General features: G+C 56.0%; 4 protein-coding genes across 24 annotated transcripts in view; 2 read left to right on the top strand and 2 right to left on the bottom strand.

The window, feature by feature from the left end:
* Positions 1 to 468: 468 nt before the first annotated feature.
* CHRD (chordin) lies at positions 469 to 9576 on the bottom strand. Of its 14 annotated transcripts, none has more exons than XR_011529383.1 (23): positions 9072 to 9408; positions 8733 to 8836; positions 8130 to 8259; positions 7865 to 7993; positions 7668 to 7767; positions 7455 to 7542; positions 6952 to 7093; positions 6697 to 6837; positions 6531 to 6622; positions 6307 to 6454; positions 6065 to 6171; positions 5822 to 5941; positions 5022 to 5178; positions 4459 to 4679; positions 3907 to 4020; positions 3314 to 3586; positions 3132 to 3225; positions 2958 to 3014; positions 2569 to 2672; positions 2002 to 2187; positions 1497 to 1651; positions 1250 to 1349; positions 469 to 926 (listed from the first exon to the last, which is right to left on the bottom strand). XR_011529383.1 is itself a non-coding variant. In XM_070583356.1 (23 exons), exons 1-23 carry the CDS (start codon positions 9217 to 9219, stop codon positions 874 to 876), a joined length of 2871 nt encoding a protein of 956 aa, XP_070439457.1. In that variant the 5' UTR covers positions 9220 to 9576; the 3' UTR covers positions 469 to 873. The 14 variants fall into 14 exon arrangements, 10 of the variants coding, with proteins under 10 accessions (XP_070439457.1, XP_070439456.1, XP_070439455.1 ...); XR_011529380.1 differs by having other exon boundaries at positions 469 to 929; positions 6531 to 6640; positions 9072 to 9350; XR_011529381.1 differs by having other exon boundaries at positions 6531 to 6640; positions 9072 to 9350.
* Positions 9577 to 10811: 1235 nt separating this feature from the next.
* THPO (thrombopoietin) lies at positions 10812 to 16394 on the top strand. 7 transcript variants are annotated; one of them, XM_070583371.1, is made up of 7 exons: positions 10812 to 10930; positions 11378 to 11423; positions 12759 to 12922; positions 13157 to 13284; positions 13575 to 13661; positions 15116 to 15283; positions 15523 to 16394. In XM_070583371.1, the coding sequence occupies exons 3-7, from the start codon at positions 12910 to 12912 to the stop codon at positions 16177 to 16179; spliced, it is 1053 nt and encodes a 350-aa protein (XP_070439472.1). In that variant the 5' UTR covers positions 10812 to 10930; positions 11378 to 11423; positions 12759 to 12909; the 3' UTR covers positions 16180 to 16394. The 7 variants fall into 7 exon arrangements, with proteins under 7 accessions (XP_070439472.1, XP_070439471.1, XP_070439470.1 ...); XM_070583370.1 differs by lacking the exon at positions 10812 to 10930 and having other exon boundaries at positions 11238 to 11423; positions 15535 to 16394; XM_070583369.1 differs by lacking the exons at positions 10812 to 10930; positions 11378 to 11423 and adding an exon at positions 11470 to 12663.
* Positions 16395 to 19585: 3191 nt separating this feature from the next.
* Positions 19586 to 24850, bottom strand: POLR2H (RNA polymerase II, I and III subunit H). Its single transcript, XM_070583372.1, has 6 exons — positions 24768 to 24850; positions 22963 to 23426; positions 21968 to 22051; positions 21791 to 21884; positions 20891 to 20974; positions 19586 to 19949 (listed from the first exon to the last, which is right to left on the bottom strand). The coding sequence occupies exons 2-6, from the start codon at positions 23033 to 23035 to the stop codon at positions 19832 to 19834; spliced, it is 453 nt and encodes a 150-aa protein (XP_070439473.1). The 5' UTR covers positions 23036 to 23426; positions 24768 to 24850; the 3' UTR covers positions 19586 to 19831.
* Positions 24662 to 26914, top strand: part of CLCN2 (chloride voltage-gated channel 2) — a 14849-nt gene continuing 12596 nt past the window's right edge. Inside the window, exon 1 of one of the 2 annotated variants that reach the window (XM_008525968.2) lies at positions 24662 to 25157. In XM_008525968.2, the coding sequence (XP_008524190.2) occupies positions 25086 to 25157 (72 nt within the window). In that variant the 5' untranslated portion in view covers positions 24662 to 25085. The remainder of the gene's footprint in view (positions 25158 to 26914) is intronic. The other variant, XM_070583362.1, reaches the window with a different exon arrangement.

Genomic DNA, 26914 nt, shown 5'->3' with positions numbered 1-26914 from the left:
GGTCTTATCTTATTCTGTACATCACTTGGTCCCAAGATAAGTTCAGCCAAGAACTGGACCAGGGCTGATTCCAAGCCACTCTGATCCAGATTTGCCCCCGAGCTGGTCCAGACCACAACTAGTGTCCAGAAAAGAATAACGAGAGGGTTTGCCTCACTTTAGACAAAGAAGGTCAAGGCTGGGGACACTTGTGTTTCTCTCTTCGGAGCACCTTCAAACATGGGGTCAGCAAAAATGCCAACTACAGGTAGGCCAGTGGAAATGAAACTCACGTCTAAATCCTGTTCAGGTTGCCTGAGTTCTTGAGGCTCTCCATCCTGTTTGCTGTCCAGCTCTCTTCCCACGCCCCAAGGATCAGAGGGAAGGCCCTGGAGCCAGAGCTCCTCTCTCCCCTCTCCTACTCTCAGACCCTTCTCCACTGGAGCCAACCCAGGTCCCTAGCCACAAAGAAACAAGCTTTAGCCCAAAGACTGAAAAAACAAAATGTTTTAATAAATACAAAAATCTCCAGTAATGACTCTGCTCAGCTCAGGGGCAGCAGGAGTGAATTGGGGGGACCCTTGGTGCTGAGTGAGGATAAATTAAAAATCCCAACAAGCCAGTGACATTATGTACAGAAGGAAAGGGGTTGACTTCCAAGGCAGAGGCTGGAGGGTGACGGAGCAGGAACTGGAGTGGACACGGCCTTGGTCTGCCCTGGCTGCCCTTCCCGCTTGTGGAGATGTGGTTCCCAGAGGTAGTGGGGGAGGGAGAAGAGCAGAAAAGAGGAGCCAGAGGCACTGTGTTTCCCACAGGAGACTGTGGGGTCCTCGCGCCACTCCTTCCCCCAGCCCAGGCCCGGTCCTCTTGGTCATGCGCCCTTCTGCCTGCTCCCTAGGAGCCTTCCGCTTCTTTCTCCAGCTCTGGAACTGTCCTGGTCTCTGGGGCTGCTGGAGACGAAGGGAGTGAATTTTGGAGGAGGAGAGAGGGAACAGAGTGGCATCGGGGCACAGCAGAGCATCTCTGTCCTGGTTCCAGAAAGGTCCGACTTTTCTAAGCAAGTCAGCACACACCAGCTGTGTGACCTTCGTCTAGTTACCTAATTGCTCTGAGCTTCAGAAAACTCCTTTGTAAAGAAAAGTAACCAATACCAAGCCCAAAAGGGTGCTGGGAGGGTGGAATGGAATGGCGCTTGTGAAGCAGAGGGCGCTATTCCTGGCACATGGCAGGTGCCCTCTTCCCTCCCCTGGCTTCTAGACCCCTCACTTACACTGCCGGGGTGCGCAGTGGGAGCAGCAGCGACTCTCCTTCCCTGGGCCACAGGCCAGTGGCAGTGAACAGTCATCCCGCTCACAGTGGGGCACCCCTGCCTGGTGCAGGACAGAGCAGATCCTGAGGGTCCCCAGAAGCACTGGGCCACAGCAGTCTTCAGCCTCTCTGGGGAGGCTCATCCCCAGGCGCCTGCCCTCCCTGGGAAGGTATCCCCTCTCCAGGCCAGGCTCCCACTCCCCACTTACCCCACATCTGCAGGTGATACAGCTCATCTCCCCAAAGGGAGGCACTGAGGGGTGCCAGCTCTGGCTCTCTGGGAACCACTGCCCTGCAAAACGGCAGCCCCGGGGCCCATCGGCCTGCATGGGGTCCCCCAGATGGGGGTGGGCCCCTGACCCCACTGTTGGCAGGGAGAAAGGGAGGAAAGGAAGACAAGGTCAGCAGATGTGAGCTCTGTGAGGGCCACCCAGGTTTTATTTGTCTTTGAATCTCCAGCACCTAGTAGTTTCTGTCACTTAGTAGGGGATGGACAGATGGATGGACGGATGGATGGATGGATGGATGGGGCAGGAACTGGAACCCATCACAGCCTACTAGTACATGCACATTCTTTCCACAGCGTCTAGAGCCCTGGCTCCAGGCTGGGCATGGAGCCGTGTTCACTAAATGCTGAATTAGCTGAGAAGTCCCCTCCATCCAGCCTCACCACGCATCCCCTCCCCCAGAGGCCTCAGCACCCATCCCCCTCACCTGGACACTGTTTGCAGCAGTCAGTGGGGTTGGCGCGGACAGGCTGGGCACAGGCCAGCCGGGGACACTGCACCTTCTCACAGTGCACCTCTCCAGTGCCCCCCTGTAGGGATCCGTTGAGTGAGGGGTGTCAGGAAGGAGGGGGTGCACCTCAGCCTCCTGCTTCTTCCCTCTCTTTGCCCAGACCTCAAATGTAATATATCCACGGCCTTTTACTCAGAGGCCCTGGACTGGTGCTTTATCTACCTGAGCCCAATCTCACTGTAGCCCTGCAAGGTAGGTGCTGTTGTATCTGCTTGCAGGAGAGGAGAGCGAGGCTCAGGGAGGTACAAGAAGTGCCCAGGGTTACGTGGAGCTAGTCAGCCGACAGAGCCAGAATCACACCCAGGTCAGCCTTTGCCCTCGTCCTACAGGGAACCAACTCTAAAAGCCCAAAGCTCTTTTCTCATATTATTTTGATCCTTGAGCCCTCCTCATCAAGGCTGGGCTTTCCTTTCCTGGCAGCCCCCTCCCCATCTCTGCAGATCCGGCTGGGCTATGGCACCAGAGAAGATTGGGCAGCCATACCTTGCAGGTGCAGATAGCACACTTAATTAAGCCAAATGGGGGCACGACGGGGTGCCACCGGGTACCCGCTGCCCGCCAGCTCCGGTCACCATCAAAATAGCAGCCTGGTGGGGGACAGTGCCCAGCTGCCGTTAGTAGTGAGTTCATTGGCTGGGCCCACAACCAAAGCTTGAGCCTCAGGCCAACCCCACACTAGTCTAACCCAGGGCCCACTTGGGGACCAATAACTCTAATGAAGCCTATCAGGTGTCACTTGGGAACCGTGCCCCTCAACCCACCCACCCCCAGGTCCCCCACCCCACATATACTCTCATCCTCCTGTCCCCCTCCTGGTCCCACTCAACACCTCCTCTGGATCCCCTACCCCTGCACACACGCTTCCAGCTTACCCTCTCCGGGGTCCCTGCTCTTCGGCAGCCCCGGCAGGTCTCTGACATCTTGTTTCTCTGTGGAGCCAAAGAAATAGTGAAGGCAGAGGGTGACCCTCTTCCTTCCCTCCCTAGAGGCCTCATCCCCCACCAGTGGACCCTCCATTACCCTCTCCACCCCTGCAGGGCGCTCACCCGGGCACACAGGACAGCACTGGTCCAGCGCCTGCACTGGGCTCGGGCAGCTGGGCGGCGGGCACACCACGGGGTCACAAATCACCGTGCGTCTCTGCAGGGAGCGGGGGCGGGGTTGAGAGGGGTGCCAGAGCCCCTTGCCCCAGACCCCGGCCCCAATGCGCTCTTCCGGGGCCTCCTACCTGGCAGGTGCAGAGCGAGCAGAGCGGGTCATAGTTAGGCGCCCAGCGAGCCCCATGGGGGCGCTGCTGCCCCTCGAAGAAGCACATGTTGGGGTCTCGGGGCCGCCCAGGGCCGCCAGGTTTGGCGGGCGCGGGGGCGTCCGGGTCCAGCACAGCTGGCAGCCCAGGCAGTGCGGGCGCCGCTGCATCCAGGGTCCCGGGCGCCCGCACTCCTTCGGTTCCTGCGGCCGCCAGGCGCAGGCCGCCCACCTCGCATTGGTTGGCGATGTGCACCTGGAAGGAGAGGACGGTTGAGGCAGCGCCTGGGCTCCCCCTCGCATCTTCACCAGCGCAGCCAGCCGGAGAGCCTGAGACGCCTCGGCACCTCTGTGCCCCAGGAGGATGGTACGTACGAGCCAGAGCAGTCATCCAGTTGACAGGCAAAGGGAGGTCTACTGCCAGCCTCATTTTGTACTTTGGCTTCATCCTCCCAACCAGCCAAGAAGTGTGATACTACCCCCCACCCCAGGGCTCAGAGAGAGCAAGTGACTAGCACAGGGGCACACAATGCCAACCACTATGAACATCCCCACTGGCCCACACTGCCTGCATACCTGCCCTCGCAGCTCCCCTTGGGGGCTACCCTTGGTGGTGATCAGCAGGGAGGCAGTCCCCTGTGCCAGATGCCGCAGCAACTCAGGCTCCAGGTCTTTTACCACGCCCTGGGCCTGTGAGTAGACAGGATAAGGGATGGGAATAAGGTACTTTATGGCTAAGCCTACTTTTCCCAATTCACAGATGAAGAAACTGAGACACAGGGAGGTTAAATAAGGTCTCTAGGGTAGCAAAGCCCATCAGCGATGGTGTGGAGCTCAGAAGCCAGGTTTCTCTGACTCCAAGTCCATGGCAACCTGCCCCACTTCAGGGGGCTTGTTCCATCGCCTCCTATCCCTGTCGAGGTCCAGGATATTACATCCTAACCAAGAGATCCCACCAGAGAAGGACGCAGGAAGGAGAATGGATAATAAAAAGCTGAGTCAGATTCATACCCAGGTCTGTCTGACCCCCGAGCCCAAGTCAGCTCCGTGCCACAGGCACATGAGGCACAGCCCCGCATGCTAAAAAGCAGACATTTTCTAAGCTGCCTCCCACCATCATGTCCTCACCTCCGGGCCATAGAATCCCTTCAGCAGCCGCCGGGGCCCTGGCATCCCAGGAGGCCCAAGGAGGTGGGCAGTGACGGTGCCCTGTTCTGAGCCACCAAGCCCAGCCAGCAGCACTTCATAGTGCAGGTGACAGTGGGTATCCAGGGAGAGCCAGGCATGCCCTGCTGCCTGGCTCTGCACAGGGGGCAACACCAGGGCTCCAGCCAGAGGCACAGGCAGTGCTGGATCCAGACAAAGGAGAGGTAACAGATGAGAAGGTGGCCTGGAGCAGCCACTGAATCCCAGCATTCCCCATCTCCCCCAACACGGACTCCATGAGGTGGCAGACACCGTCCATAGGCCCAGGGCTTGAGGAACAGCAAGTTTTAGACCCCCGCCCCATGGCAACAGGGAGCATCTGCAGGCAGGGCCACCCTGTACATCTCCACCTTCTCCAGATGCCAACCTGGAGCTTAAGCACAGAGAAAGACACACCAGGCTCGGGCCCTCTGGCACCATCCCTCACATGCTTGAGTCACAGTTTAGAGGACACCAAAGGGCAGGCAGACCCCTGGGGCACTCACTATCATGGCGGGCGCTGTGCCCGCTGTAGGGCAGGGCGGCCACATGCCCCCGCAGCTCTCCATCTGGGAAGTCCTTGGTGCCCACATTCAGGAACAGCTCATTCTGCAGCAGCATATGAGCCCCTCGGGCACCCAGCCCAGGGCAGACACCCACAGCCTGGGGGCAGGGAAGGGTGAGCCCTAGCTGCAGCCTGCTGGATCCCAGATGAACCCCTCCTCAGCCTCCACACAAGCCCAAGATTCTGAATCCTTCCCATGTCTTGAGCCCCTACTATACCCAGACACACTTCCACACACCAGTAACATTGGACACATGTTATAGTAATCTTGCAGGCCCAGGTTCAAGTCCCTTCTCTGCCACTTCCTACCTACGTAACAATCTTGAGGAGTTACTTAACTTCTCTGATCCTTCAGTTCATCGTCTATAAAACAGGTACTGTGAGAGCCAAAAGTAATGTAAGTAAGGCAACCAGTGTGGTACATGGCACATAGAAAGGATCAATAAGTGGCAGCCATTGCTATCACATTTATTATATGATCTACTCTGCTGATCTCCATCTAACTCCACCCATTTGGTGTGAGCTGGCTAAGGACAGGGGTCACACCTGATTTTCTTTGTACTCCAGTCCCTAGCCCGAGGCTCATTCAAAATGTGTCCAGGGAATCAATGAATCAGTGAGAGAGCCTGTGAGTGAGTGAGTGATGCTGAACATCCCAGCTCCCAACCTGGCTTCCCAGAGCCCCTCAGCGCCAGCTCTGGGGCAGGGGCCCTATGGCCCAGCTCTGCCTGAAGCACTCACCGTGTGTTCCCCTGGCTGGAGTCCAGCCATATGGCACAGGACAGTGTGCTGGTCCCTCCACTGAGGCTTGGTCTCCAGTGTCACAGCCACCACCTCACTGCCTGTACCTACCACTTGCACCTGGTGGACAGGGTTGGGGAGGGCAAACTGGAGTGGCAGAGAAGGCATGGGGCCTGAACCACCACAGGCCAAGCCCCAGCCTGCCCTGCCCCTCTCCCGCCTCCTGCAGCCCCTGACTCTTACCTGGTAAATCAGAGAGCCGTTTCCTAGTAGTGTAAGGCTGGCTGAGCCAGCTGCACCCGTCTGAACTGGAATCAGGGCATCGGCCCCGCAAAGGACACTTTGCAGGACTGCAGGGGGCAAGATAGGTGGAGGTGGGCTTGCCCACAGCCATTCATACCCTCAGCCCGCCCTAGTTCCCCTCAGCACTTGTCTGTGCCTCTCAGTTGTGTGTGCCTAGGGTTCCAGGCCCCACCGTGCCTCACCATCGCAGCTCTGCCTGGCAGCAATGTGTCCACTGATGCGCAGCCCTGGCCCACCTGCCCTCTCCAGGACCATCTGCAGCTCCCCCAGCACCAGCCAGTCCATCTCCTGGGCTGTCAGGTTAGGCAGCACCTCGGCAAAGCCTGGCTCCTGGGGACAGAACAGGGTATGGTGGGCGCAGCGAGAGGCCAGAGCAGGTGGCAGCAAGAGCCAGACCCTCACTCACCTGGGCTGAGGCATTGGCCTGGAGCTCTCGCAATAGCTGCCCCTGGTGCAGAATCTGGAGCCGCAAGGGAACCTGGGCTGGTCCTGCAACAGCTGCACATGTGGACAGCTCTGAGAGAGGGGGTTCTCCCTAGCCTCCTCACATGCTCTTCTCCCATTCCACTTACCCCCGCTCCTGGATTCCAGCAACCCACGGAAGAGCAGCAAAAAATGCAAGGAGTCCTCTGTGTCACTGAGAGTGAGTAGGGTGATGCCCCCTATGCCCTGCTGTGGGGGGCCTTCCAGGGTCAGGATGGCACTGAAGGTCTCTAGGGAGGGAGGACCATGAAAGCCTATCAGAAAGTCCCCTCCTCAGCCCACTCCATTCCTGGGGATAGAGAAGACTTAGAACCTCACGTCCAGGGGCCATTAGCTCCCCTCACCTGCAGCCAGGGCCCGGTGCCGGATGAGAGGCCCCCAGACCTCCCCTGAAGGGTAAGTGGGTGTCACGAGTGCCACATGCAGCTGTTCTGCCCTAAGGAGCCTCAGAGACAACCGAGGCACTGCCCGCCACACCCCACAGACCTGGAGCAGAGAAACAAGAAGGCCCCACTGAGACAGTATGCAGGACAGGCCAGCTGAGAGGTCCAGCTCTGGGGAGGAAGGTACATGAAAAGAAGCCCCCAGGCCCTCCTAGGAAGCTTAAGAAGGGGCCCTGGAGCCACATGCTGGAGTCCAAATCCTGGCTCCACCACTTACTAGCTTTGTGACCTTGAGCAAATCACATTCTGCTACTGAGCCTCAGTTCCCTCATCTGTAAAATGGGCATCATAATGTCAGTGCCTTCCTCCCACTGGGCTGTTATGAGGACCAAAGGAGGCAATGCAGAGCATGCCCCAGCACAGTGCCCAGACTGGATAAGTACTCATAAATGGCATCATCTCACCAGGCCATCTTGGGTGGGGGCTGCAGGGTGTTCAAACAGGACGCTCCCAGTGGAGTCCGAGAAGCGGATCCGGGTAGGGCGGTCCAGCCTGGGAATGAGGGGTCCCTTGAGGCAGGACTCTGAGCCTCGGCCAGAAGCAGCCCCTCCAGCCTCTCCCAATTCTCCCTCCTGGGGCCCCCAGGCGACCCTTTCTTCCTCCTTCCCCTTCCTCACCGCCGGTAGGAGATGGAGAAACGCAGGCTGGAGCGCAGCAGCGACACTCGGGCCCGTGCCACAGCCTGCGACCTCGGCCCTGTCAGCAGCGCCACGAAGTCTGCAAGGGAAGATGTCCCTAGTACCGTCGCTGGCTGCGCTAGCCCGGCCCCAACCACGACCTCAAAACCCCCACCCCCAACCCGGGCCCCGCCTACCGGTGTGGCCGTCTCCACGCGCCCGATCCTCAGCGCCCGGCTCCCCACGGTCGCTGTAGCTGCGATGCTCGGGGTCCCGCGGATACTCGAAGGCCAGGCCGGTCGGCTGCCTCTCGGGACCGCTGCGCTCTGCACCGGGGGCGGGGAACACGGGCTTCAGCTGGGCACTGGGAAGGCCAGTTGGCCGCTCCATCCACCCCATCTGTGTGGCTCAGGACCAAGTATTGGCCCTGCCCGCCTCCCCTCACGGCGGAGCGGGCCTTACCCTGGGGGCAGGTCTGGCAGCAGTGTCCGGGCAGCTGCCGTGGCTGCCCGCAGGCCAGGGCTGGGCACTCGGGTTTGATGTTCTTGCAGCTGACCCTGGCCGGGCCCCTTGTGCGGCGACCCCACTGAGGCTGCTCGCAGAGAAGACGGGAAAACTCAGTGAGTGCAAGAGGCTAATCGGTGAGACCCAAAGGCGAGGCGAGGAACGTCACGGGACCAGAGCAGAGTGGTCCCACGGAGTCAGACCCTCTGCTACTTAGAAGCTGCGTGACTCTACACAAGTTACTTAGCCTCTCTGGGCCTTAGGGTCCCTATCTGAAAAATGGGGATAATAACTATCCATCTAGCAGGGTTGTAATAGGAGTTAAGTCAGAGACGAAATGGAGTTGGCACAGAGCCTGACACATAGTGAGGGATCAATAACAGTCAACACCTGAGACTTGAAGGAGGCGCTTCCTCCCCTCTTCCTCTGCCAGAAAAATATCCCGAATATCTGCAGACTCTCTTCTTTCTCCTCAAGAGCTCGCAGTCCACTCCGACGTCCCAGAACCCCAGCGCTGCCCCACCCGCAAGGGCCCGGGCCACGGCCGCAGGGTCCACTCACCGCCTCGCAGGCGCACAGCACGCAGCGCATCACCCCGAAGGGCTCCCCGAGGTCCGGGTGCCACGTCTCGTCCAAGGCATAAACCTTCCCGCCGAAGGAGCAGCCTGCGGGGACGGGCTTGGCTGGCGGCCGCTGTCCCGCTCCTCCTGCCGTGTGCCCGCCCCGGGCGCCGCTGGCCGGGCCCTAGGTCCCCGAGAACTGCGCGCCCCGCGGCCCCCGCCCACCCCTCCAGGCCGCCCGCCGCGCCGAGCCACCTGCGCCCGGCGCCCCCTCCGGGCGGGCGCTGACTTGCCCCGCGCCGGACTCCCCGCCCGCGCCTCCCCCGGGGCGCCCACCTACCTGCCGCTCCCCGAATGGGCAGTGGCTCCTTCTCGGGCCGGATGGGCAGCGCGGGGGGCTCGGGGCCGGCGCCGCGGGCCGGCCGGGAGCCGAGCAGCAGCAGCCCGAGGAGCAGCAGCGGGGCCGGCGGGGCCGGGAGGCTCGGCATGACGCGAACGGGACAGCTGGGGAGGCGGGAGGGAGGAGGGAGCGGGCGAGGGAGGAGGGAGGTGGGAGGAGGGCCGGGCCGGGGGCGGTGCGGCAGGAGGGGGCCGGGGCCAGGGCCGGGGCAGTGCGGCGAGGGGCTCGTCGGGCGGCTGCGGAGTCGGCGCCGGCCGGGCCGGGCCGGGCGGGAGGAGCGGCCGGGAGGAGCGCGGGCGGGCGCTGACCCGGGCCGTACGCGGCTCTAGTGCCCCAGGCGCCGGCTCTGGCCCGTTTTATGCCCGCGCCCGGCGCCCCGGTCGGGGGCCTCCTCCTCAGCAAACGGGGCGGCGGCGGCGGCTCGGCGAGGGGCCGGGCTGAGCCCGGGGGGTCCGGCCCAGCAGCGGCGGCCCGGATCGCGAGTGGGGGAGGGGAGGGAGGGGCTGGGACCGGGCAGGGGAGGAGGGAGGGGCTGGAGGGGAAGGGGGAGCGAAGGGGGCAGGGGGAGGGGAGGGACCAGGGGGCGCGAAGAAGGGAGGAGAGGCGGGTCTGGAGCCCCCCCGCTGCCGGCGGCCACAGGGCGGCTGGACCAGGAGGTGTGTGTCCGGCCCAGGACGGGAGCCCCAAGCCAGGGAGGGGCAGAGGCTGGGCCTGAGGCCTGGGCCGGCCACTGGGTTAGGACTCGGTTCTCGCCGGAAGGATGAAGAGTTGTCTTTAGGGATGACAGCGTGCAGGAAAGGCCCATCAACTGATCTCCTCGCGACTCAGGCCCACAGCACCGCTCAGACCCCACACCACCCACTCTCACTGCCTAGCCTGTGTCCCTACTCTTCTCTGAGGTCTCTCCTAATTTTCCCGTTCCACAGGACAGGGACTTAGAAACAGTGTTCCCTTTCTGTCTGGTGACAGTGTTTCCCTCCCTACTGTAACCTGTCCTCAGGTCCATCCAACCATCATGGTCCCCAGCCTGACATGCTTTCTCACCCTCTTGCTTCACCCAGGGCACCCTCTGCCTCTCCACCCTACCCCCAACCTCCTTTGTCTTGGTTTCCTGGTCACCCCCACACACCAGCATCCTCCCAACCATCCCAGCACCCTCCTTCCTAATCTTGGGAGGCATCTCATCTGGCTGAACTGGAGAATTCCGGGATCTAGGCCATACTTCTTAGCAGACAGCCCCATCCTTGGGAGGAGGAGCAGGAGAGAGCCTGAGGAAGAACGAGGGGGGGGTGTGTGTGATGGGAACAAGGTCAGGCCAGGAGGCCCCTGAGGACAGAGACTGTGGGGAGACCGGGACTGAGGGGAAAGCAAAGGAATTAGAGCAGGGGCCAAAGGAAGAGGGGGGATAGGGGGAGGTATTTGCGGGGGAGGTTCAGCAGCTGTCTTTCCTAAGACAGGGCCACATGGGCCTGGTTATTCCTCTTGTCACATGTGGAGTGGTAGGAGATGGAAGAGGCAGAAAGACAGGGCAAGCAAAGGAGGGCATGGGCACAGAGAAAAATGGGCGTAGCTGTTTCAGCAACAGGGTGCCAGCGGAGGAGCATGGCTTAACCCAGCACACACACCCCTCACCTTGAAGTCCTCTCAAACTGTCCAGACCCTTTCCCCACAACACTGACACCTGACAGGGTCCTTCTCGAATACAAGCAATATCCATATTCCCACTTGGAAGGGGGGAACAAGACACGACCAGGAAAGAAAAGCAGCAAAGCAAGAGCCTTACTGGATTTCAGCAGCAGGTGTGGTATCCAGGGAAAATAAATTTGGACAGCCAGGAACTGAAAAACCCACCAATCTAAAACCAGACCTCTGTGCCTCTTCCCCAGGGACAAAAATGTCCTGCCAGGTTCCTCCTGGAAAAAACCTCAGTTCCCCTCCTATCTCCTTCCCAGCCAAGTCCCAGGTTTCCCGTCTTCTAGGAAAAGACGGAGCCCTCTATTCAGATCTTCCCTGTGGTGTGTGTGGGTGGAGGAGCTGGGCTCCGATAGTGGACCATGGTCCAGGGCAGGGGCTCCAGGTCCAGCGCGGGTGGGAGGAGAAGGCGTCACTTCCGGGGGCCCTCGCCAGTGTCTGGTGGCTCCCTGCTCTCTGATTGGGCAGAAGTGGCCAGGGCAGGCGTGTGACCCCACTGCCGTGGAGGGGCTATGCCCCACAGCCACTTGTCTTCCTCCCCATCTGCTCCCCAGCGTGCTGCCTGCTCTGCACCTGGGTCCTGGAGCCCTTCTCCACCCGGTGAGTGGCAAGCAGGGTTTGGAGTTAAGTGAGGGTAGGAAGGACTGGAAAGAGGAATTGGACTCTCAGCTGGGGGAGGGGTAGGCAAACTGGAACCTACAGGCACTGACCTTTGTCGAGAAGAGTATAGCCTTCCCAGAATGGGAGGAGCAGACAGAGCAGGGCAGGGGGTGGGGTGCTGGGTTCTGAGGGACTGATCACAGACTTGGAATACCGCACAGTCCTGGCCAGCCCCAAGGAAAGGGGACATGGGCCCAGGGAGAAATTAAGAAAGGAGGTGCATTTAGGGCTTAGAGAACACAGCACCAAGGTGGACACAGCCCCAATCCCCATTCTAACCCAGCCACTCCTAGTTAGCTTAAGGTTCTGAATCCTGGGGCTGGGGAAGCTGGGTCAGGCAAGCGAGGGCCCAAGGAGAGGGTAATGGGAGGAGGGCTCATGCATGTTGACAGACCTACAGGAAATCCCAATATTGAATCAGGTGCAGGGCTCTTTGCACAACTTGTGAAAAAAGGAGGAAGCCATGTGGGGGGTCCTGTGAAGGAACCGGAAGGGGTCTGCAGAGGGGGCAGGGAGGAAGGTGCAGGCTCTGAGACAGATATGGTAGGTGTTTAAGGTGAGGGAAGCCATGTAAGGCGGGTGCCTCACTCAGCAGGTACCCATTCCTGGGCAATTTGCCTCCGGAAGGAAGTCCCAAGACTGTTAACCCATCTCTTCACTTTAGGAAACCCAGTATTTCAGAACTTGGAGTGCAAAGAAAAACTCCAAGAGGCCTTATGTAGGGGGGTGAATAGGGAAAGAATGAGAGGTTACCTTCTCCCACACCGCCTTCTCTTAATCTTTTCATCACCAACCTCTAGTGGTCCAGTTTTATTTTTGCCCAATTCCCCTCCTCAACCCGACTCCCCAAGCTACCCTTGAGCACACTGCACATAGGTGCCAGCTCCTCATCCTGGCCCTACCGCCTTTTCCCCTCTCTTCTTCAGGCTTGTGCCATAATACTCCCGTTCTCTATCCCCATCCCAGATTTTCTCCAACCAAATAACCAAGGTTGCTCAGAATTTGAGGCTAATTAAGATGTGTATGTGTACATCCATATCCTGTCCTGCTGCTCTCGGAAGGGGGCAGGGGCACCAAACCCATGCCAGATTCACTGAGGAACCCTGACAAAGAGGAGACACCATGTTCTACACTCACAAGAAAATGCGGGAGCAGTCAGAGCTTGAGCAGTTCTAGGCTGGTCAGCATCTCAAGCCCTCCCAGCCTCTGTTCCCCCAGCCAGGTAGGCTTTTCCTTGAAACCCGATTAAATGTTCATTATTCCTGTCACTTGCAGGACAGATTCCAGACCCTCTTCCTCGGCCCACCTGTGCCCCACCCCACTCTGCCCAGAAGTACAAGAGCCCAAGCCGCCTCCATGGCCCCAGGAAGGATTCAGGGGAGAGGCCCCACACAGGGAGCCACTTCAACCAGACAGCCGGGCCAGAATGGAGCTGACTGGTAAGAACATACCTGAGGGCCTAGGGCCAAATCGGAGCACAGTAGAGGGGGAAAGAGAAAGGAGGTGGGCTGCAGTGGGAGGGCTGGGGGAGCCCAACCTCCCAGGAATAAGGATTCTGAGCAGCAGATTCCCTAGATTTCAGGTCTGGGTCCCAAATGGGAGTTCCTGGACCACCACCCGACAATGATTTCTTCCTTATCCACCCCTTTCAACCTCACCTCTCCTCATCTAAGAACTGCTCCTCGTGGTCATGCTTCTCCTAAAGGCACAACTAACTTTGTCCAGCCCGGCTCCTCCTGCCTGTGACCTCCGACTCCTAAATAAACTGCTTCGTGACTCCCATGTCCTTCACAGCAGACTGGTGAGAATCCCCAGGCACTCTCCCCTCTATCCATTCGACTGGTAAGATACCCTCACTCCTAATACGTCCTCTCACTTCCCCATCCAATCACCGTTCTTCCAGTATTGTCTTTTCAGTAAGATGACCACCTCCCGATCACTACTCTTTGACAGGGATTATGATTTGTAATCAAGCCCTTCTAAAAGCTCTAGTCTGGATATGTTACCTGTGGAAGCCTATCCTGGTGATTGGGCCACCACAGTCCCCTCTGTTTCAGCCCCTTCTCCCCCACCCCCAACCTTTTTCAACAGAGCCAGTGCCCGGACGTTAACCCCTTGTCCACACCTGTCCTGCTGCCTGCTGTGGACTTTAGCTTGGGAGAATGGAGAACCCAGACGGTAAGACAGCCATCCTTCCCTTGGTTTCCCTAAGTCCTGTCTTCATCAGTTTCCTACTGCTTCCCATGGATTCTTCAAAATTCCTGAGCTCCCTAAAAATATCTCACCTTCAGCTTGGCCACCCTAACCCAATCTACATTCTACCATGATATCCTCTGGACAAGATGATGGCTTGCGGTCCCAGTATGTTAAATAGATTCGAAGCCGAACACCAAGAAAAGCTGGACGGAAGTCTCTTGTGGCCATGCCTTTGACCCATTCCCATTCAACCTTCTTAAGGTGGCATGAAGAAGTAAGACTGATCTGTCATCCTCAGATGATGCAAAACTGGGAAGCACAGCTAAAATAACAAAAGAGAGAATCAAGATTCAAATTGCTGAAAGGCTAGGTCGAAAACAAGGTGAAATTTAACAGAGAGATAGAAAATTCTACATGTTGTAATTGAGTCAAGTCCTATTCCAGCTTTCAGGCCACAATGCCCCTGCTTCCCTCATATAAACTTCTAACCCTAGAACTTACTAGGAAAAAGACCTGGAAGGGCAGAGTTGACCCCAAACTTAGCACGTAACATTGAAGCAGCTATTTAAAAAGCTCGTGATTCTAAGCAGCTTTAGATGTTTCCATCTTGTGGAAATATTCCTATAAAACTCTATTCGGAGTAGACTGCACTTAAAAATACTGGTCTGAGTACTAGACATCCTCCTCTAGACACATGCTAATTTATTCAGAGGGACCATATTAAACTAGCACGTGCCGAGGAGGAGGAAGCAACCAGAGCAGTGAGAGGTTAGAAAACATGTTACGTGAGGAATGGTTTAAAAAAAAAGCCTGTCTGATTAGCTTGGAGAAAAGTGGTAGTCTGTGGTATAGCACAGAGCGCTTTAGTCTGAGACTCAGGAAACCCACTGGGAGGGAGCGCTCCTTAGAAAGTCGGCTCTTCTACCCTCGAGAGCCCTAGAATTCCCTTCCTCCCTGCTGGTCTTCTAGGACTGGGCCAGGGACAAAGGGCAGTTCCTAGGGAGCCTTGTAGTTCCAGCTCAGCCATGTATCAGTAAGCCCCTTTCCTTCATCTTTATGATGCTCTCATCTAAGTTTTTAAAAAATCATATGATTCTAAGATTTTTCAGCAGAAAGAGTAATTTGCAGCACTAGAACCAAGAGATACAAGCTATGCTACAGCAGATTTCAGCATACTGTAAAAACATAAAAAGAACTTTTCTGACTGAAGTTAAATGTAAGACCAGGCTGGGTTACTGGACACTGGAGTTATTGAGGCAGAGGCCGATGACCAATTGTCGGGAGGCTGTGAAGGAATTCCTGTGCTGGGTGGGACCTTGGTCCTGTCCGATTCTCAGCTCCTATGATTCATTCTGCTGGCTACTCCTGTAGGCTCCCCACCCGCTATTACTATGCCCTTTGAAGCAGCCCGCTTCTCCCTTCCATCTCTTTCCCAGGAGCAGACCAAGGCACAGGACGTTCTGGGAGCAACGACCCTTCTGCTGGAGGGAGTGTTGGCAGCACGGGGACAACTGGGACCCACTTGCCTCTCATCCTTATTGGGACAGCTTTCTGGACAGGTCCGCCTCCTCCTTGGGGCCCTGCAGGGCCTCCTTGGAACCCAGGTAAGTCCCCAGTTAAGGGAACTATAGAAACTGTCCTTCTTTTCTGACTCAGTCCCCTTAGAAGACCTGAGGGAAGAAAGGGGAATTCTAGAAATCTTGAGAGTAGAAGAGTGGACCTAGGGAGTGCTCCCTCCCTCCTCGCCATAAAACCTGGTGTTGGTCCCCTATCTTTCCCATAGACAAGGGAGGCACGAGAGCTGGCCCAGGTCTCTGGCCTCAGGCCCATCCTCTGCCCTCAGCTTCCTCCACAGGGCAGGACGACAGCTCACAAGGATCCCAATGCCATCTTTCTGAGCTTCCAACAACTGCTTCGAGGAAAGGTGCGCTTCCTGCTGCTTGTGGTAGGGCCCACCCTCTGTGCCAAGCGGGCCCTACCCACCACAGCTGTCCCAAGCAGTACCTCTCTATTCGTCACACTGAACAAGCTCCCAAACAGGACTTCTGGATTATTGGAGACAAACTCCGGGGTCTCGGCCAGAACTACTGGCTCTGGACTTCTGAAGAGGCTGCAGGGCTTCAGAGCCAAGATTCCTGGTCTGCTGAACCAAACCTCCAGGTCCCTAGACCAAATCCCCGGACACCTGAACAGGTCCTTGAATGGAACTCATGGGCTCTTTCCTGGACCCTCACCCAGGGCCCTAGGAGGCCCAGACATTCCTCCAGGAACTTCGGACACAGGCTCCCTGCCACCCTACCTCCGGCCTGGAGACTCTCCTTCCCCAACCCATCCTCTGAATGGACAATACACACTCTTCTCTTCGTCACCCATCTTGCCCACCCCAACAGTCCAGCGCCAACCCCCACTTCCTGACCCCTCTGCTATCATGCCCAGCTCCCCCAGTCCTCACCTAATTGCAGCCCACCCTCACTTCCAGAATCTGTCTCAGGAAGAGTAAGGTACTCAGGCACTGCCAACCTTCGGCATCGTCTTCCATGTAATATCCCCTACCCGGAGGAGGGGCCCCAGACTTCCTGCTTTCACCTGACACCCAAAGCCCTGGGAAAGGGGGATACACGGGACAGACAAAGGGATCGTTTTTCACTGTATATTATAAAACTTGAGAAGCTATTTTTTTAAGCTATCAGTAATATTCACCAGAGCAGCTAGTTATCTTTGGTCTGTTTTCTGCACAAATTTACAACTTACTAATTCTCTATATGCTTTTTTTCATATACTAATTCTGTAAAGGCCTGGACTGGCCTCTGAACCGAGGTAGAGACCAACCTTATGTCAAACAAAAAAGAGTTTAGTTTTCTACTCAGAACGAAGGTTGGTCTCTTTTTCTCCTTTACTTGTGGGACTCTGATCTCCTTTTCTTAGGAGATCCTTACCCTTCAGAAATGAATGAGAAGTTGTCTCAGAAAGGCTGTCCCTACACAATAGACAAAACTGAGCCTATATAAAGAAAGAATAAACGAGGGCACCCAAAAGCTAACTGAAAAGCAAGGGAAAGATGTTCCTCTCGGGGGGGCAATAGACCGCCCCCTCCCTAGAAAAGAAAAGAAAGCTAACAGGAAGCCTTGGAGAGACACACACCCCAGGTAAGGCTGTGCAGACGGTTCAGTCAAGACAAGACCTGGATGTGACAGCTGAGCAAACAGCCAGAGCTTCAGCAGCGCAGCAGGACGCTCCTGCAGGCCTGGGCGCCTGCCTCCCTCCTGTGGAGGTCAGGGGGAAGTGCAGGAAGTGGCATGAGTCAGTCTCCTAGGGCTCACACAGCAGGAGGGACAAGCACAAGTCAAGTACAAGTTGAAGACTCATTTCCCAATTCCCAGAAGTGCACAGTGTCTAAAAAGTGGCCCCATGGGACCGCCATAAACTCTGCTGGGGATCTCTAGAAAAGAAGCTAGGCTTCTGGGGCTTTGCAAATAAATGCTGCCTTGCTGCTTACGAAGAGGTTTATGTTGCCCAAAACAAAAACTTCACTGCAAAGGTCAACCTACCTCCAGAGGCTCTTGTAGGAAAACGAATGGAAGCTTTTTCCTCTCCCTACCAGCTCCCCAAAGGAGAGGAAAGGCTACCATGTGGATAGAGGAGCCAGAAACCCAGAGATCCAAACTCTGCCACAAACACCCCAGGATCACTAAAGGCACTGCAAAACAATAGAATGAAAGCCAGCGTGCCAGGAACCTTATGTACATCACCTTTTCTAACACTCACACAACTCTACAAGGTAGGTATTATCATGTCTACTGTACAGATGAGGAAACTGAGGCTCAGAGAAGCCAGGCAAGTTCCCAAGGGTTTCACAGCCTGTGAGCAGGAAAAGAAGAAACACCCTAGGCTGACTTAGTCTGGGGCACATACTCTCCCCAGTGTGGTTCACTGTCCAATATATCATTCAGTGATTCTATTTACTGGGAAAGATTTCCAAGTCCTTAGGGAGTAAATGCATCAACAGTTAAAGAGTTCTGAGTAGAAAACCAAAGCTCTTGGTAGGGGTGGCCAATTTAGACGTCTCCAGGTATCCCTGTCTCCCACCATGGACCAAACAGTTGCCATGGAGAAGGAATCAACAAATGCACAAAGCTCACAAGTGTTGTCCGAATCTCAGATGGTGTCAGTTTCTGCATGGGAGAGAACCAGTTTATCCACACTACAAATTCCAGCATGCAGTCAAGGGAATGGTAAGTGGAAATTTTAATTCACTGAAATACTAAAGTAGGTTAAATCTAATGATCAGATGAAACACTTTATGGAACATGAAAGCCAGCCCCCAGGACAAGATATGCCAAAGGGACCAGAGAAAAAGAATGAAGGTTCTCAGCACAGTCAGACAAGAGACAAACATGGCAACACTGCAAGAAGTACGTAGCCAGAAAGTTCTAGGCATCCAGTATTGGCAGGTGACTTACTCCAGGGAAAATGCAAATAACTCATGGGGTTCTCCAGTATGAACTAATCTGCCTCTACTGAGGGTCTCACTCATTCCCAAATCATTCTGTCTGGCTCATTCTGTCCCTTCTTCCCTTTACTCAAAAAACAAAAAAACCATGACAACCAGAACACTCTTATCTCTATTCAACTGTATGCCATTTTTCTTTCTTCTGCCATCCCGGGGCAGCCAGGACAGTCTGCTATGCTACCTCACAAAACTATTCTTGGTAATTAGGTTCTCCCACTCTAACCCTAAATCAATCTGTCTCCAACTTGCGCTCTGCCCACCCACGCCCCCACAAAAAAAAATCTGACTCCTCGTAAAGGCTCTAGGATTCCAAAAATTTCATCCCAACCCCCACTGCATCTCTTATTCCCTCCCAGCCCACATAGTAAAGCAAAAGAAACACCTTTCCCTCCCCCTGCAGAGGCCATTCATTTTCAACCCATTTCCCTAAATACTATTTCTAACACCTCATGTAAAGACCTGAAAACGACGGGGAAGGAAATACCCCAGGCATCCCAGCAGGGGCACCACCTCCCCTGGCAAAACCGGGGAGATCAAAAGGGACAACTGCTTAATACACACAGTCTTTCTGGATTGTTACACTGAATTTCCCGGGGGGAAATCAGAGTCCCGTATACCTCCTCAGAGACCCCAAATGCCAGGCTGAAGACGCAGCTCCTATGCTGGAGTCCTTGTTAAGTATCACGATTTCAACTTTGTTCTTCCCCCATTTTTAAGTTAGTTACTACAGTCAGTCTGCTGTACTGTCCCGGGCACTGGCACTGAACTGCCAGCCTCATTGGTATTGCTGCCCTGTCCACTTCACTGGTCTGTACAGCAGCTCCCTGCTCAGTGTCACTGGTGAGAACCACCACCACTTACCCTCCCTCCAGGTCACCAGTGGAATGTAGAGCAGAGAGCTAGCTCCTCCACCTGCTTCCATAAACACCAAATCCACTCTTCCTGTCCTCTTCATAGTCGTGTCCCACGCCTGTGTCTAAAAGCCTCCACCTAAAGCTTCCAGAAAAACGATGAACATTTCCAGCCTATGCAAGTGACTCATTCAAGTCGATGTGATCTGACTTCCTAAGAGACTGAAAGTGTTGGAAGCACACAAGCAGGGCTCCTCGCCAATTCAAAATTCTATGCCAAATGGGTGGTATCCTCCAGGCCTGGGGTGCCCTCAGGAGCCAAAAGCACAACACTCTCTCCCGCAGACAAAAAATCACATTAGAGGGTAAATCTTGGGGATGGTCAGCCAGGAGACTAAGAGAGCCCTGAACCCAGATACCAAAAGGCTGGGCTAGATCCTACACTGACATGTGATCATCTGGCTGTGGACCAGAAACATAATATACCATAAGAGAACTGGAAAATGATTTAGTAAATGGAAATATTTTTTTGAAAAAGGGCAGGGTGTCTGAAAAAGTAAAGTTTAATTAAAAAATCATATACGCAAAACTTCTGATTCATTTTAAGCTCTCCCACTGGGTCTTTCACAGGCAAGTCAGTTTCCCATTGAGTCCAGAACACCTAAAGATGCAGCCACAACGGACAGAGAGCCAGCACCTCCTGAACAGGCGAACAACAGCAGCTGCCACTCAGGCTTGATGAATGTCCACGGCCTGAGAGACTAAGCTGCAAGGCTGGTTTCCGGGGTGGTTCAGAAGGCCAGTTTCTTCATCAGCAGGTACACTCTGGAATCCACTTCAAATCCATGCAGGTTGTTGGCATCACCCTGCAGCCTCATGAGCAGGCCCCCATAGGACACATAGGCAGAGCTGAAACAGAAGGCCATCCCATGAGTATGAGCTCTGGAGCAGCTGCTACTCAGCAGCGTTCCATCCTAGCCTATGAAAAAGAGGCACCTTCTAGTGCTTTGTCATTAGGAACCAAAATTCAGACAAAGATGAATGCACAGATATGTGCAAGGGAGTGTTCTTTATACTAGCAAAGGTGGAAAATACTACATGCCCAGAATATGGGAAATGGTCAAAACAATTAAGATATATCCATTTACCAGAATGTTATGCACCTATTAGAATGTTTAGGCAAAGCTTTACACTGACATGGGGAAACATGTTTTACATAACATTAAGCAAAATGAGCAGAAGAAAACATTGTAATAAACAACATAATCTCAAAGCAAAACGTACACAGGAAAAAAAATCCTAAAATATTCAAAAATGTTTACATAAAAGGTTCCCTCTGGATATGGAGTTATAGGTGACTTTTTTTTCCTTCTTCACATTACTTCTCTGCTTTTCAGATTTCTTACAAAAGGCACATATTGTTTCAATAAGATTTCGGAGAAAAGAAAAAATAGCTTGGCAGAGAAACCAAAGAAGGAGGCATCAGGTTGCAGAGGAGCAACACACACACACACACACACACACACACACAATAAACAAAAACAAAAAAGCCTGGCAGTTTAATCACTTAATGCTGCATTTAGTTCCCGGGGAAGCAACCTTCCTTTGCACTTCACACAGCAGGACGACCACTTTCCCATGTGGACCACCAGGCCCTGAGGTCCCAACAAAGGGCAAACTGAGCAGCCTTCATTTCAGCCTGGAAACTGCTCTCAGAACAGTTTCTTTCTGGGTCCCGCCTAGGTCTGAGGTGCTTGGCGAGAGAGACCCCACACAAGAAGCATGAGCGTGGCCCAGATTCTCAGAACAGGGCAGGGCGGGGAGGGTTTTCACAAGACCATGGAACTTACAGACGTGTCGCTGCTTCGGTAGAAGTTTCGTCTCCTTCAATTCTGTACACTTTCCCATACATTACGTACTCAAATTGGTCAGCCCTGTAGAACGACAGTGGCAAAGTTATTCTTAAAAGTAATTAACAATAATAAGAGGCCCTTTAAAAATGGTAACTGGTCGGGGCCGGCCCAGTGGTGCAGCAGTTAAGTTCACACATTCTGCTTCAGTGGCCCAGGGTTTGCTGGTTCAGATCCCAGGTGTGGACCTACATATCACTTGCCAAGCCACGCTGTGGCAGGCATCCCACATATAAAGGAAGCTGGACACAGGTGTTAGCTCAGGGTCAGTCTTCCTCCGCAAAAAGAGGAGGACTGGCGGCAGATGCTAGCTCAAGGCTAATCTTCCTCACAAAAAAAGTTAAAAAAAAAAAAAAGGTAACTGGTAACTCAGTGCCAGCACTGTAACAGCAGGCACTTTCCAAACACAAGGTCGTTTAGTCCTCATGGCAATGCTGTGAGCCAGGTATGACCATCTGTATTTTACTGATGAGGAAACTGAGGCTGAACGACACAAAGGATATTCAGTAAATAAGTGGTAGGGCTGAGATTTGAACTCAGTGGGGCTCCAAAAGCCTTTCCATAACACCCCAAACTCACTCGCAAGACACAAGGCCCACAACAGCCCAGGTCACTCAGTGGTCATTTCCTCAGCCACCAAAAAGCCACAACTCGCAAGCATGGAATTGCTGCTCTGGATAAACACCTGGTGGTTTGAATTCTTAAGTGCAGCAATCTCCTTAAGGTTCCTCAAATTCTGCTGATAATCATTTATTCCACAAATTAAACACGGGTCTTTCTATACCACTTATCTCTTAGTCCTCAGGCGTATTTCAAGTATTCCCTCCTCCACTCCCTCACCTGGAAGGCCTGTCATCGGTGGGGTTGTATTCACCATCATCCAAGGTGCCGTCTTCATACAAGGTACTGGCTATGACCAACCGGAACTTGTCACCTGAAAATAACAGCAATATCTGAGGGTGAAGAACAGCCGACATGGGAAAAAGCCTCCTGCTGTTGTCTGTGTGCAATACTTACCCAAGTCTACAGGGTAAATCTGAATGTTCACATCTAAGATGAGGTCCATCTTGAAAGATTCACTCTCACAATGCAGGCGAGACACTGGAGGGGAACAGAGAAAGAGTGACAGAGGGAACTGCCCGGCCCGGGGCATATCCTGCGGACCCCACCCTGGGGCCCTGGATGCAGCAGACCACTCAATTCAACCCAGTCTGCATCCACGGGCCTCTCATCTGCTCTCGGAGAAGCGCGGGCTCAATCAGAACCAGACATGCAAGGAGGAAAGGGGAGAAAGACTGCGGCAAGCAGACAGAATCCCCAGAAAAGAATCACGGTCCTCTGGCAACAAATAACATCCAGGTTCTAGGCCTACTTAGGCCATTAAGAAACAACTGGACTTAGGGCAAGTTATTCATTCATCCAAACGTTTCGTCTTTCTGTGCCAGGCGCTATGCTGAGGGGATTATCAAGATGTGTGAAAACTGGTGTTTGTCTCGAAAAACATCTGTCTCCAGGCAAAGGAAGAGACACCAAGGAGAAGTAATTATCGATCAATGACGGAATAAAGAGGGGCATACAAGCAGCCAACTCTAACTCAGGACTTCACAAACAGCTAAAGATTCTAAAGGCAATACAAGAATACAGGCTCTGAAGTCGGATTACACGCTGTGCAGCCCTGGGTGGATTACTTAACCTCTCGGAGCAAAATGGGTAAGACACCATCTACCTCATGGAGACTCCTGAAAGGAGTAAGACAAAGTGTGTGTAAGGGGCACAGTACAGCGCCTAGCACAGAGTGGGGCGCGACTGGAAAGATGTCCAGGAGTCTACTAGCACCTTGAGAAAAGGCCACCCAGGCACTCGGCACAGCACAAAGCCAGGGAGAGCGAGAGTCTCAGTCTTCTCATCTGTTTCCTGAGGGAGGTGAGCTGGGTGGACAAGGGGCCCAGAGGCGTGTCCCCGAGGAGGAGGCTGACCCCTTACCCCAAACCGCCCCTACACAGCTTACCTACCTCGGTCAAACTTCTTGCCCTCCGGGTCAATGTCTTTCACGTCAAAAATATCCTCAAACAGGATGCCCGCCATGGTGAGGGGGCCACAAGAGTAGGAAAGGGGCTGAGCGCGCGATCACGACTAGGCGTACACGCACCCCCTCGCGTGGAGAAAAGAGGAGCGGGGGAACGGTAGCGCCTACAGAGCGGCGGCAAGAGAGTAGAAGGACGCATGCGCATGGACATGCGGGAAGGAGGCCACTTCCGCCGCCTTGCTCTCGGGGCTTCTTAACTTCCGCCCCGAACGATTGCTTCCGAGAGGCTTCAGCATTGAAGGCGGGTCTCGGCTCCAGATAACTCCGCCCCAGGGCGGGGACGCAATAGGTCCCACCTTCCGCCGAGGTGGCGCGGTTTCTCGCTCTCTGCGGAGGCTCCAGTGCGCCCTCTTCAGAGTCCGCGTCCGGAAAACTGGAATGCGTGGGGGCCTGCCCCAGCCAGGGACCTTGATCCTTGTCCCAGAGCAGCCCGGCCCTAGCCCTTCCCTGCTGGTCCGCATGCCCGCCGAGGGCACAGTCCGCGCGGAGGGCAGGCCTAGGATAACCCCGCCCCCAGAGCGCTGACCCTGCAGGAGGCGGTACCTAGCCCCTCCAGCTGGCACCAAGGCCCCTCAGGCTAGCCGGGGCCAGCAATGTCACCAGAGCAAGGTCTGTTCAGTTTGGGAATTTGCCATGATATCACTATGACGAAGAGAAAAGCCTGCACTGTCCCCTCCCGTGGTACTGCACCCTCCCCACCACTACCTTCTTCCCCCACACCACCCCTTCAGCCTGGCATTAGCCACATCACACAGCCCTCCTCCTGAGCACTGCCCCATCAGCTTGGTACTGCCCATTCCACCACCACTGCCCTCCCCCTGTGGACGCTGATCTCCTACGTGCCCCTTCATCCTGGCACTGTCCTCTCCCACGGATACCAGCTCCTCCCTTACATTGCCCCTTCCCCGTGGGTGCTGGCTCCTCTCACACTGCCTCCTTCCTGGGCACTGCCCCCTCCTCCTGGCACCGTCTCTGCCTCCCACATGTCCCTTCGTCCTGGACCTGCCTCCTCCCGCACACTGCCTGTTTCCTCGGCACTGGCCTCTCCCCTGACACTGCCCATCCACTCTGTGCTCACTCCACCCTCTGCTCTGTCCTTCTCCGGACTCATAGAGAACGCAGAGCCCCAACAGGCCTTTCCCCCATGAGGGCGAGATGTCAGCAGCTATCGTGTTTCTCCTTGAGCCCTGCCAGGGAAAAGTGACCTCTGTTCCCCCACGCCCGCCTGCCAGGAGCGGCCTCCTCGGCACCTAGACCTCCCTTCCCTCGGGCCTCACCCCTTCGCGCTCCCTCCCCACTTCCACCCACGCACACCCGGCAGGCCAGGTTGCTCCAGGCGCACCTCCCTGGCGGAGCCGAGGAGGGAAGGAGCAAGGGATGGGATGAGAGACCGAGGGTCTCAGCTCCAAGCACACCCCACCCCGGGCCACTTTCTGGGCCTAGCGCTCCCCGAGTCCCCCCCAGCTTTGCTTCTCACCCCCGACGGAGCAGAGGGGTCTTGCCAAGCCCGTCTGATCCTCTGGCCCCTCCAGAGAAGCAAGAGAGGGCGCCACTCCTCAGAGAGAGATTGGGCCTAAGAGTCTGATTTAGAGGGCTCTGCAGCCCCCGGCCCCCGACCCTCCCGAGCCCCGGCGTCTCCAGCCCCTCCACGTGCCAGCCGGCCCGCCCCCGCTCGGGCCCTGGGCGCCGCTCTCAGCCCCGGGCCTCGGCGGAGAGGGGGCCCGGACTCACGCGTTCCAAGCGCCCCCTGCCGTCTCACCGGAGCCTGGGAGGCGGCCCCAACGCAGACCCCGGCCCTGCGGGGCCGGCCCCTGTGAATGGGCCGGCGGGCGGAGCAGCACGGAGGGGACCGCCCTCTGCCCGCCCGCCCAGGAGGGGACGCGAGCTGGTGGCTGCGCCAGCAGCGCCCGCCTGGGGCCCGCGGCACTCTGCGCTCGTCCTCCCGGGCTGCGCGGACGGGACGGGGACCGGCGCGGACTCTGCGGGCCGGCAGCCGAGTCCGGGCCGGAGCCCGAGCCGCCGCGGGAGGCCAAAGGGCTGCGCGCGGAGATGGCGGCCCCGGCGGCCGCAGCGGCGGCGGAAGGGATGGAGCCGCGGGCGCTACAGTATGAGCAGACCCTGGTAAGTGAAGCCGAGCCGAGCCCGGAGAGTGCGCTCCGGAACCGCTGCTCCGGGTTACCCTCGGAAGCACGAGGACCGGGGCCCTACCCTAACCTCGCCCCAGCCTTCTGAGCTGGAGAAACTGAGGCTCCAGGGCCAGAGAGGCTGGAGGGCTCAGGGGTGGAAAGCTGCATTCAGGTTGCTGTCTGAGGTTGGGGGCCTGCAGATGACAAGGCCATCAGTTGTCCCCCCTCCCATTTTCTTTGCTCCTCCCCCCCACCACCTGGGCCCAAGTCTCAGCACCCCACTACCCCTCCCCAGCACCACTCACACCCTTGAACATTCTCTCTCTACACTCCTTTCTCCACCATCCAAGACATTCCCTCTGACCCCACTATGTGCATGGCAGAGTGCTAGACACAGAAACGAGTGTGTAGAAAGATAATCAGACTCAAACCTAGCCCCAGCCCTTACACCTGGGGCTGGCAACCCAGCATTGGCAGGAACCCCTCAGTCGATTCTCTGGAAAAAAGGTGGCCTGCCACCCTGGGGGAAAAGAGCTTTAGGGAGGATGGGTCAAGCAGGAATGGGTGTGGGAATTGGGACCTTTGTCCATGCTGACTCTGGGTATCCAGCCCTCACCCTCCCCAGGAGTGTCCCTTGACCTCATTTGAAGCAGGGGTCCTGGGGCTCTGAGCTGACTCATAGCCATCATAACTTAGTGTTTGAGAAGACTTTTGCACCTTCTTGTGTCACTGGGGTGGAGGACCCAAACTATAGGGAAAGGAGTGGGCCCTGTGGTTCATTTTTATCCGCTTGGGCTGGAATTTGCCCAGGAAGGAGGAAGGGAATCAACCTCTCCAGGAGGGTGGGGCCTTTGGGCTTTAACTGAGGCTGGGAGGTGCCCAGTTACAAGAGAGAGTGGCTGGATGAAACAGCATGACAGGGAGAGGTGGCAGGAGTGTAGGTGAAGCAAGGGTAGAGGGGCAAGCCTTCACATAGGGTGAGAGGTGTCTGTCAGTCTGCCCAGGCTGAGAATGGGGCATTGGTCAGCGAAGCCAGGCACCTGGCCACTGAAGTGCTGTCTATCTGTTGCGCCAGCCGCAACTCCATCTCCTTTGCCTGGTCTGTATCTCTGGACTGAGTTCTCAGGGTCAAGCTCACTCCCCAGCACACTCTGCTCCAGCTTCTCCCCCTGCTCCTTCCAGTCCCTTTGTCTTTCTCTCACACACTCATCTCCCCACTCCTACCCTGTGTCTGCCTCTTCATACTCTGCCTTATTCTCTTTTCCTCCTCCCTTCTTCCCCTCTCCTTCTCTCCCTCTGCCCCTTCCCCTGGCCTCTCTTTTCCCCCTCTTTCTCCTCTCTCTGTTCGCTCTCCTCCCTTCCTCACTCTCTATCACTCTCTCTCTGTCTCTATCTTTCCCTCCCTCCCCCCGCCCCAGCCCCAGCCCCAACAGGAGCCCTTTGTGTCCCGAAGCTCTGCGGGTGGCAGCCGGAATCTACTCGTCCCCACCCCCCAACACACGCCCAGCTTGGCAGGTCTAGCTGTGGCTCAACAGCTCTCCGGGCCACCACCCCAGCATCCAGTCACAGCCCACCATCAGCTTCTGCTGTCCCCCAACCCACCACTGGACTCAGGGCAGCTCCAGAGTGGGGCCAAGGCCACCAACCTCTCTCCACTACTCAGAGAGACTTTCCATTCCCAGCTGGGCTGGCAGGCTGGTGGAGGGTGGGGGTGGAGAATGGGGACAAGGGGATTAGGGTGGGTGGGAGGGG

Source organism: Equus przewalskii, chromosome 18 (assembly GCF_037783145.1).
Source record: "Equus przewalskii isolate Varuska chromosome 18, EquPr2, whole genome shotgun sequence".
Lineage (NCBI taxonomy): Eukaryota > Metazoa > Chordata > Mammalia > Perissodactyla > Equidae > Equus > Equus przewalskii.
Note: the sequence above shows the minus strand (reverse complement) of the source record. Positions and strands in the feature narration are given on the sequence as shown.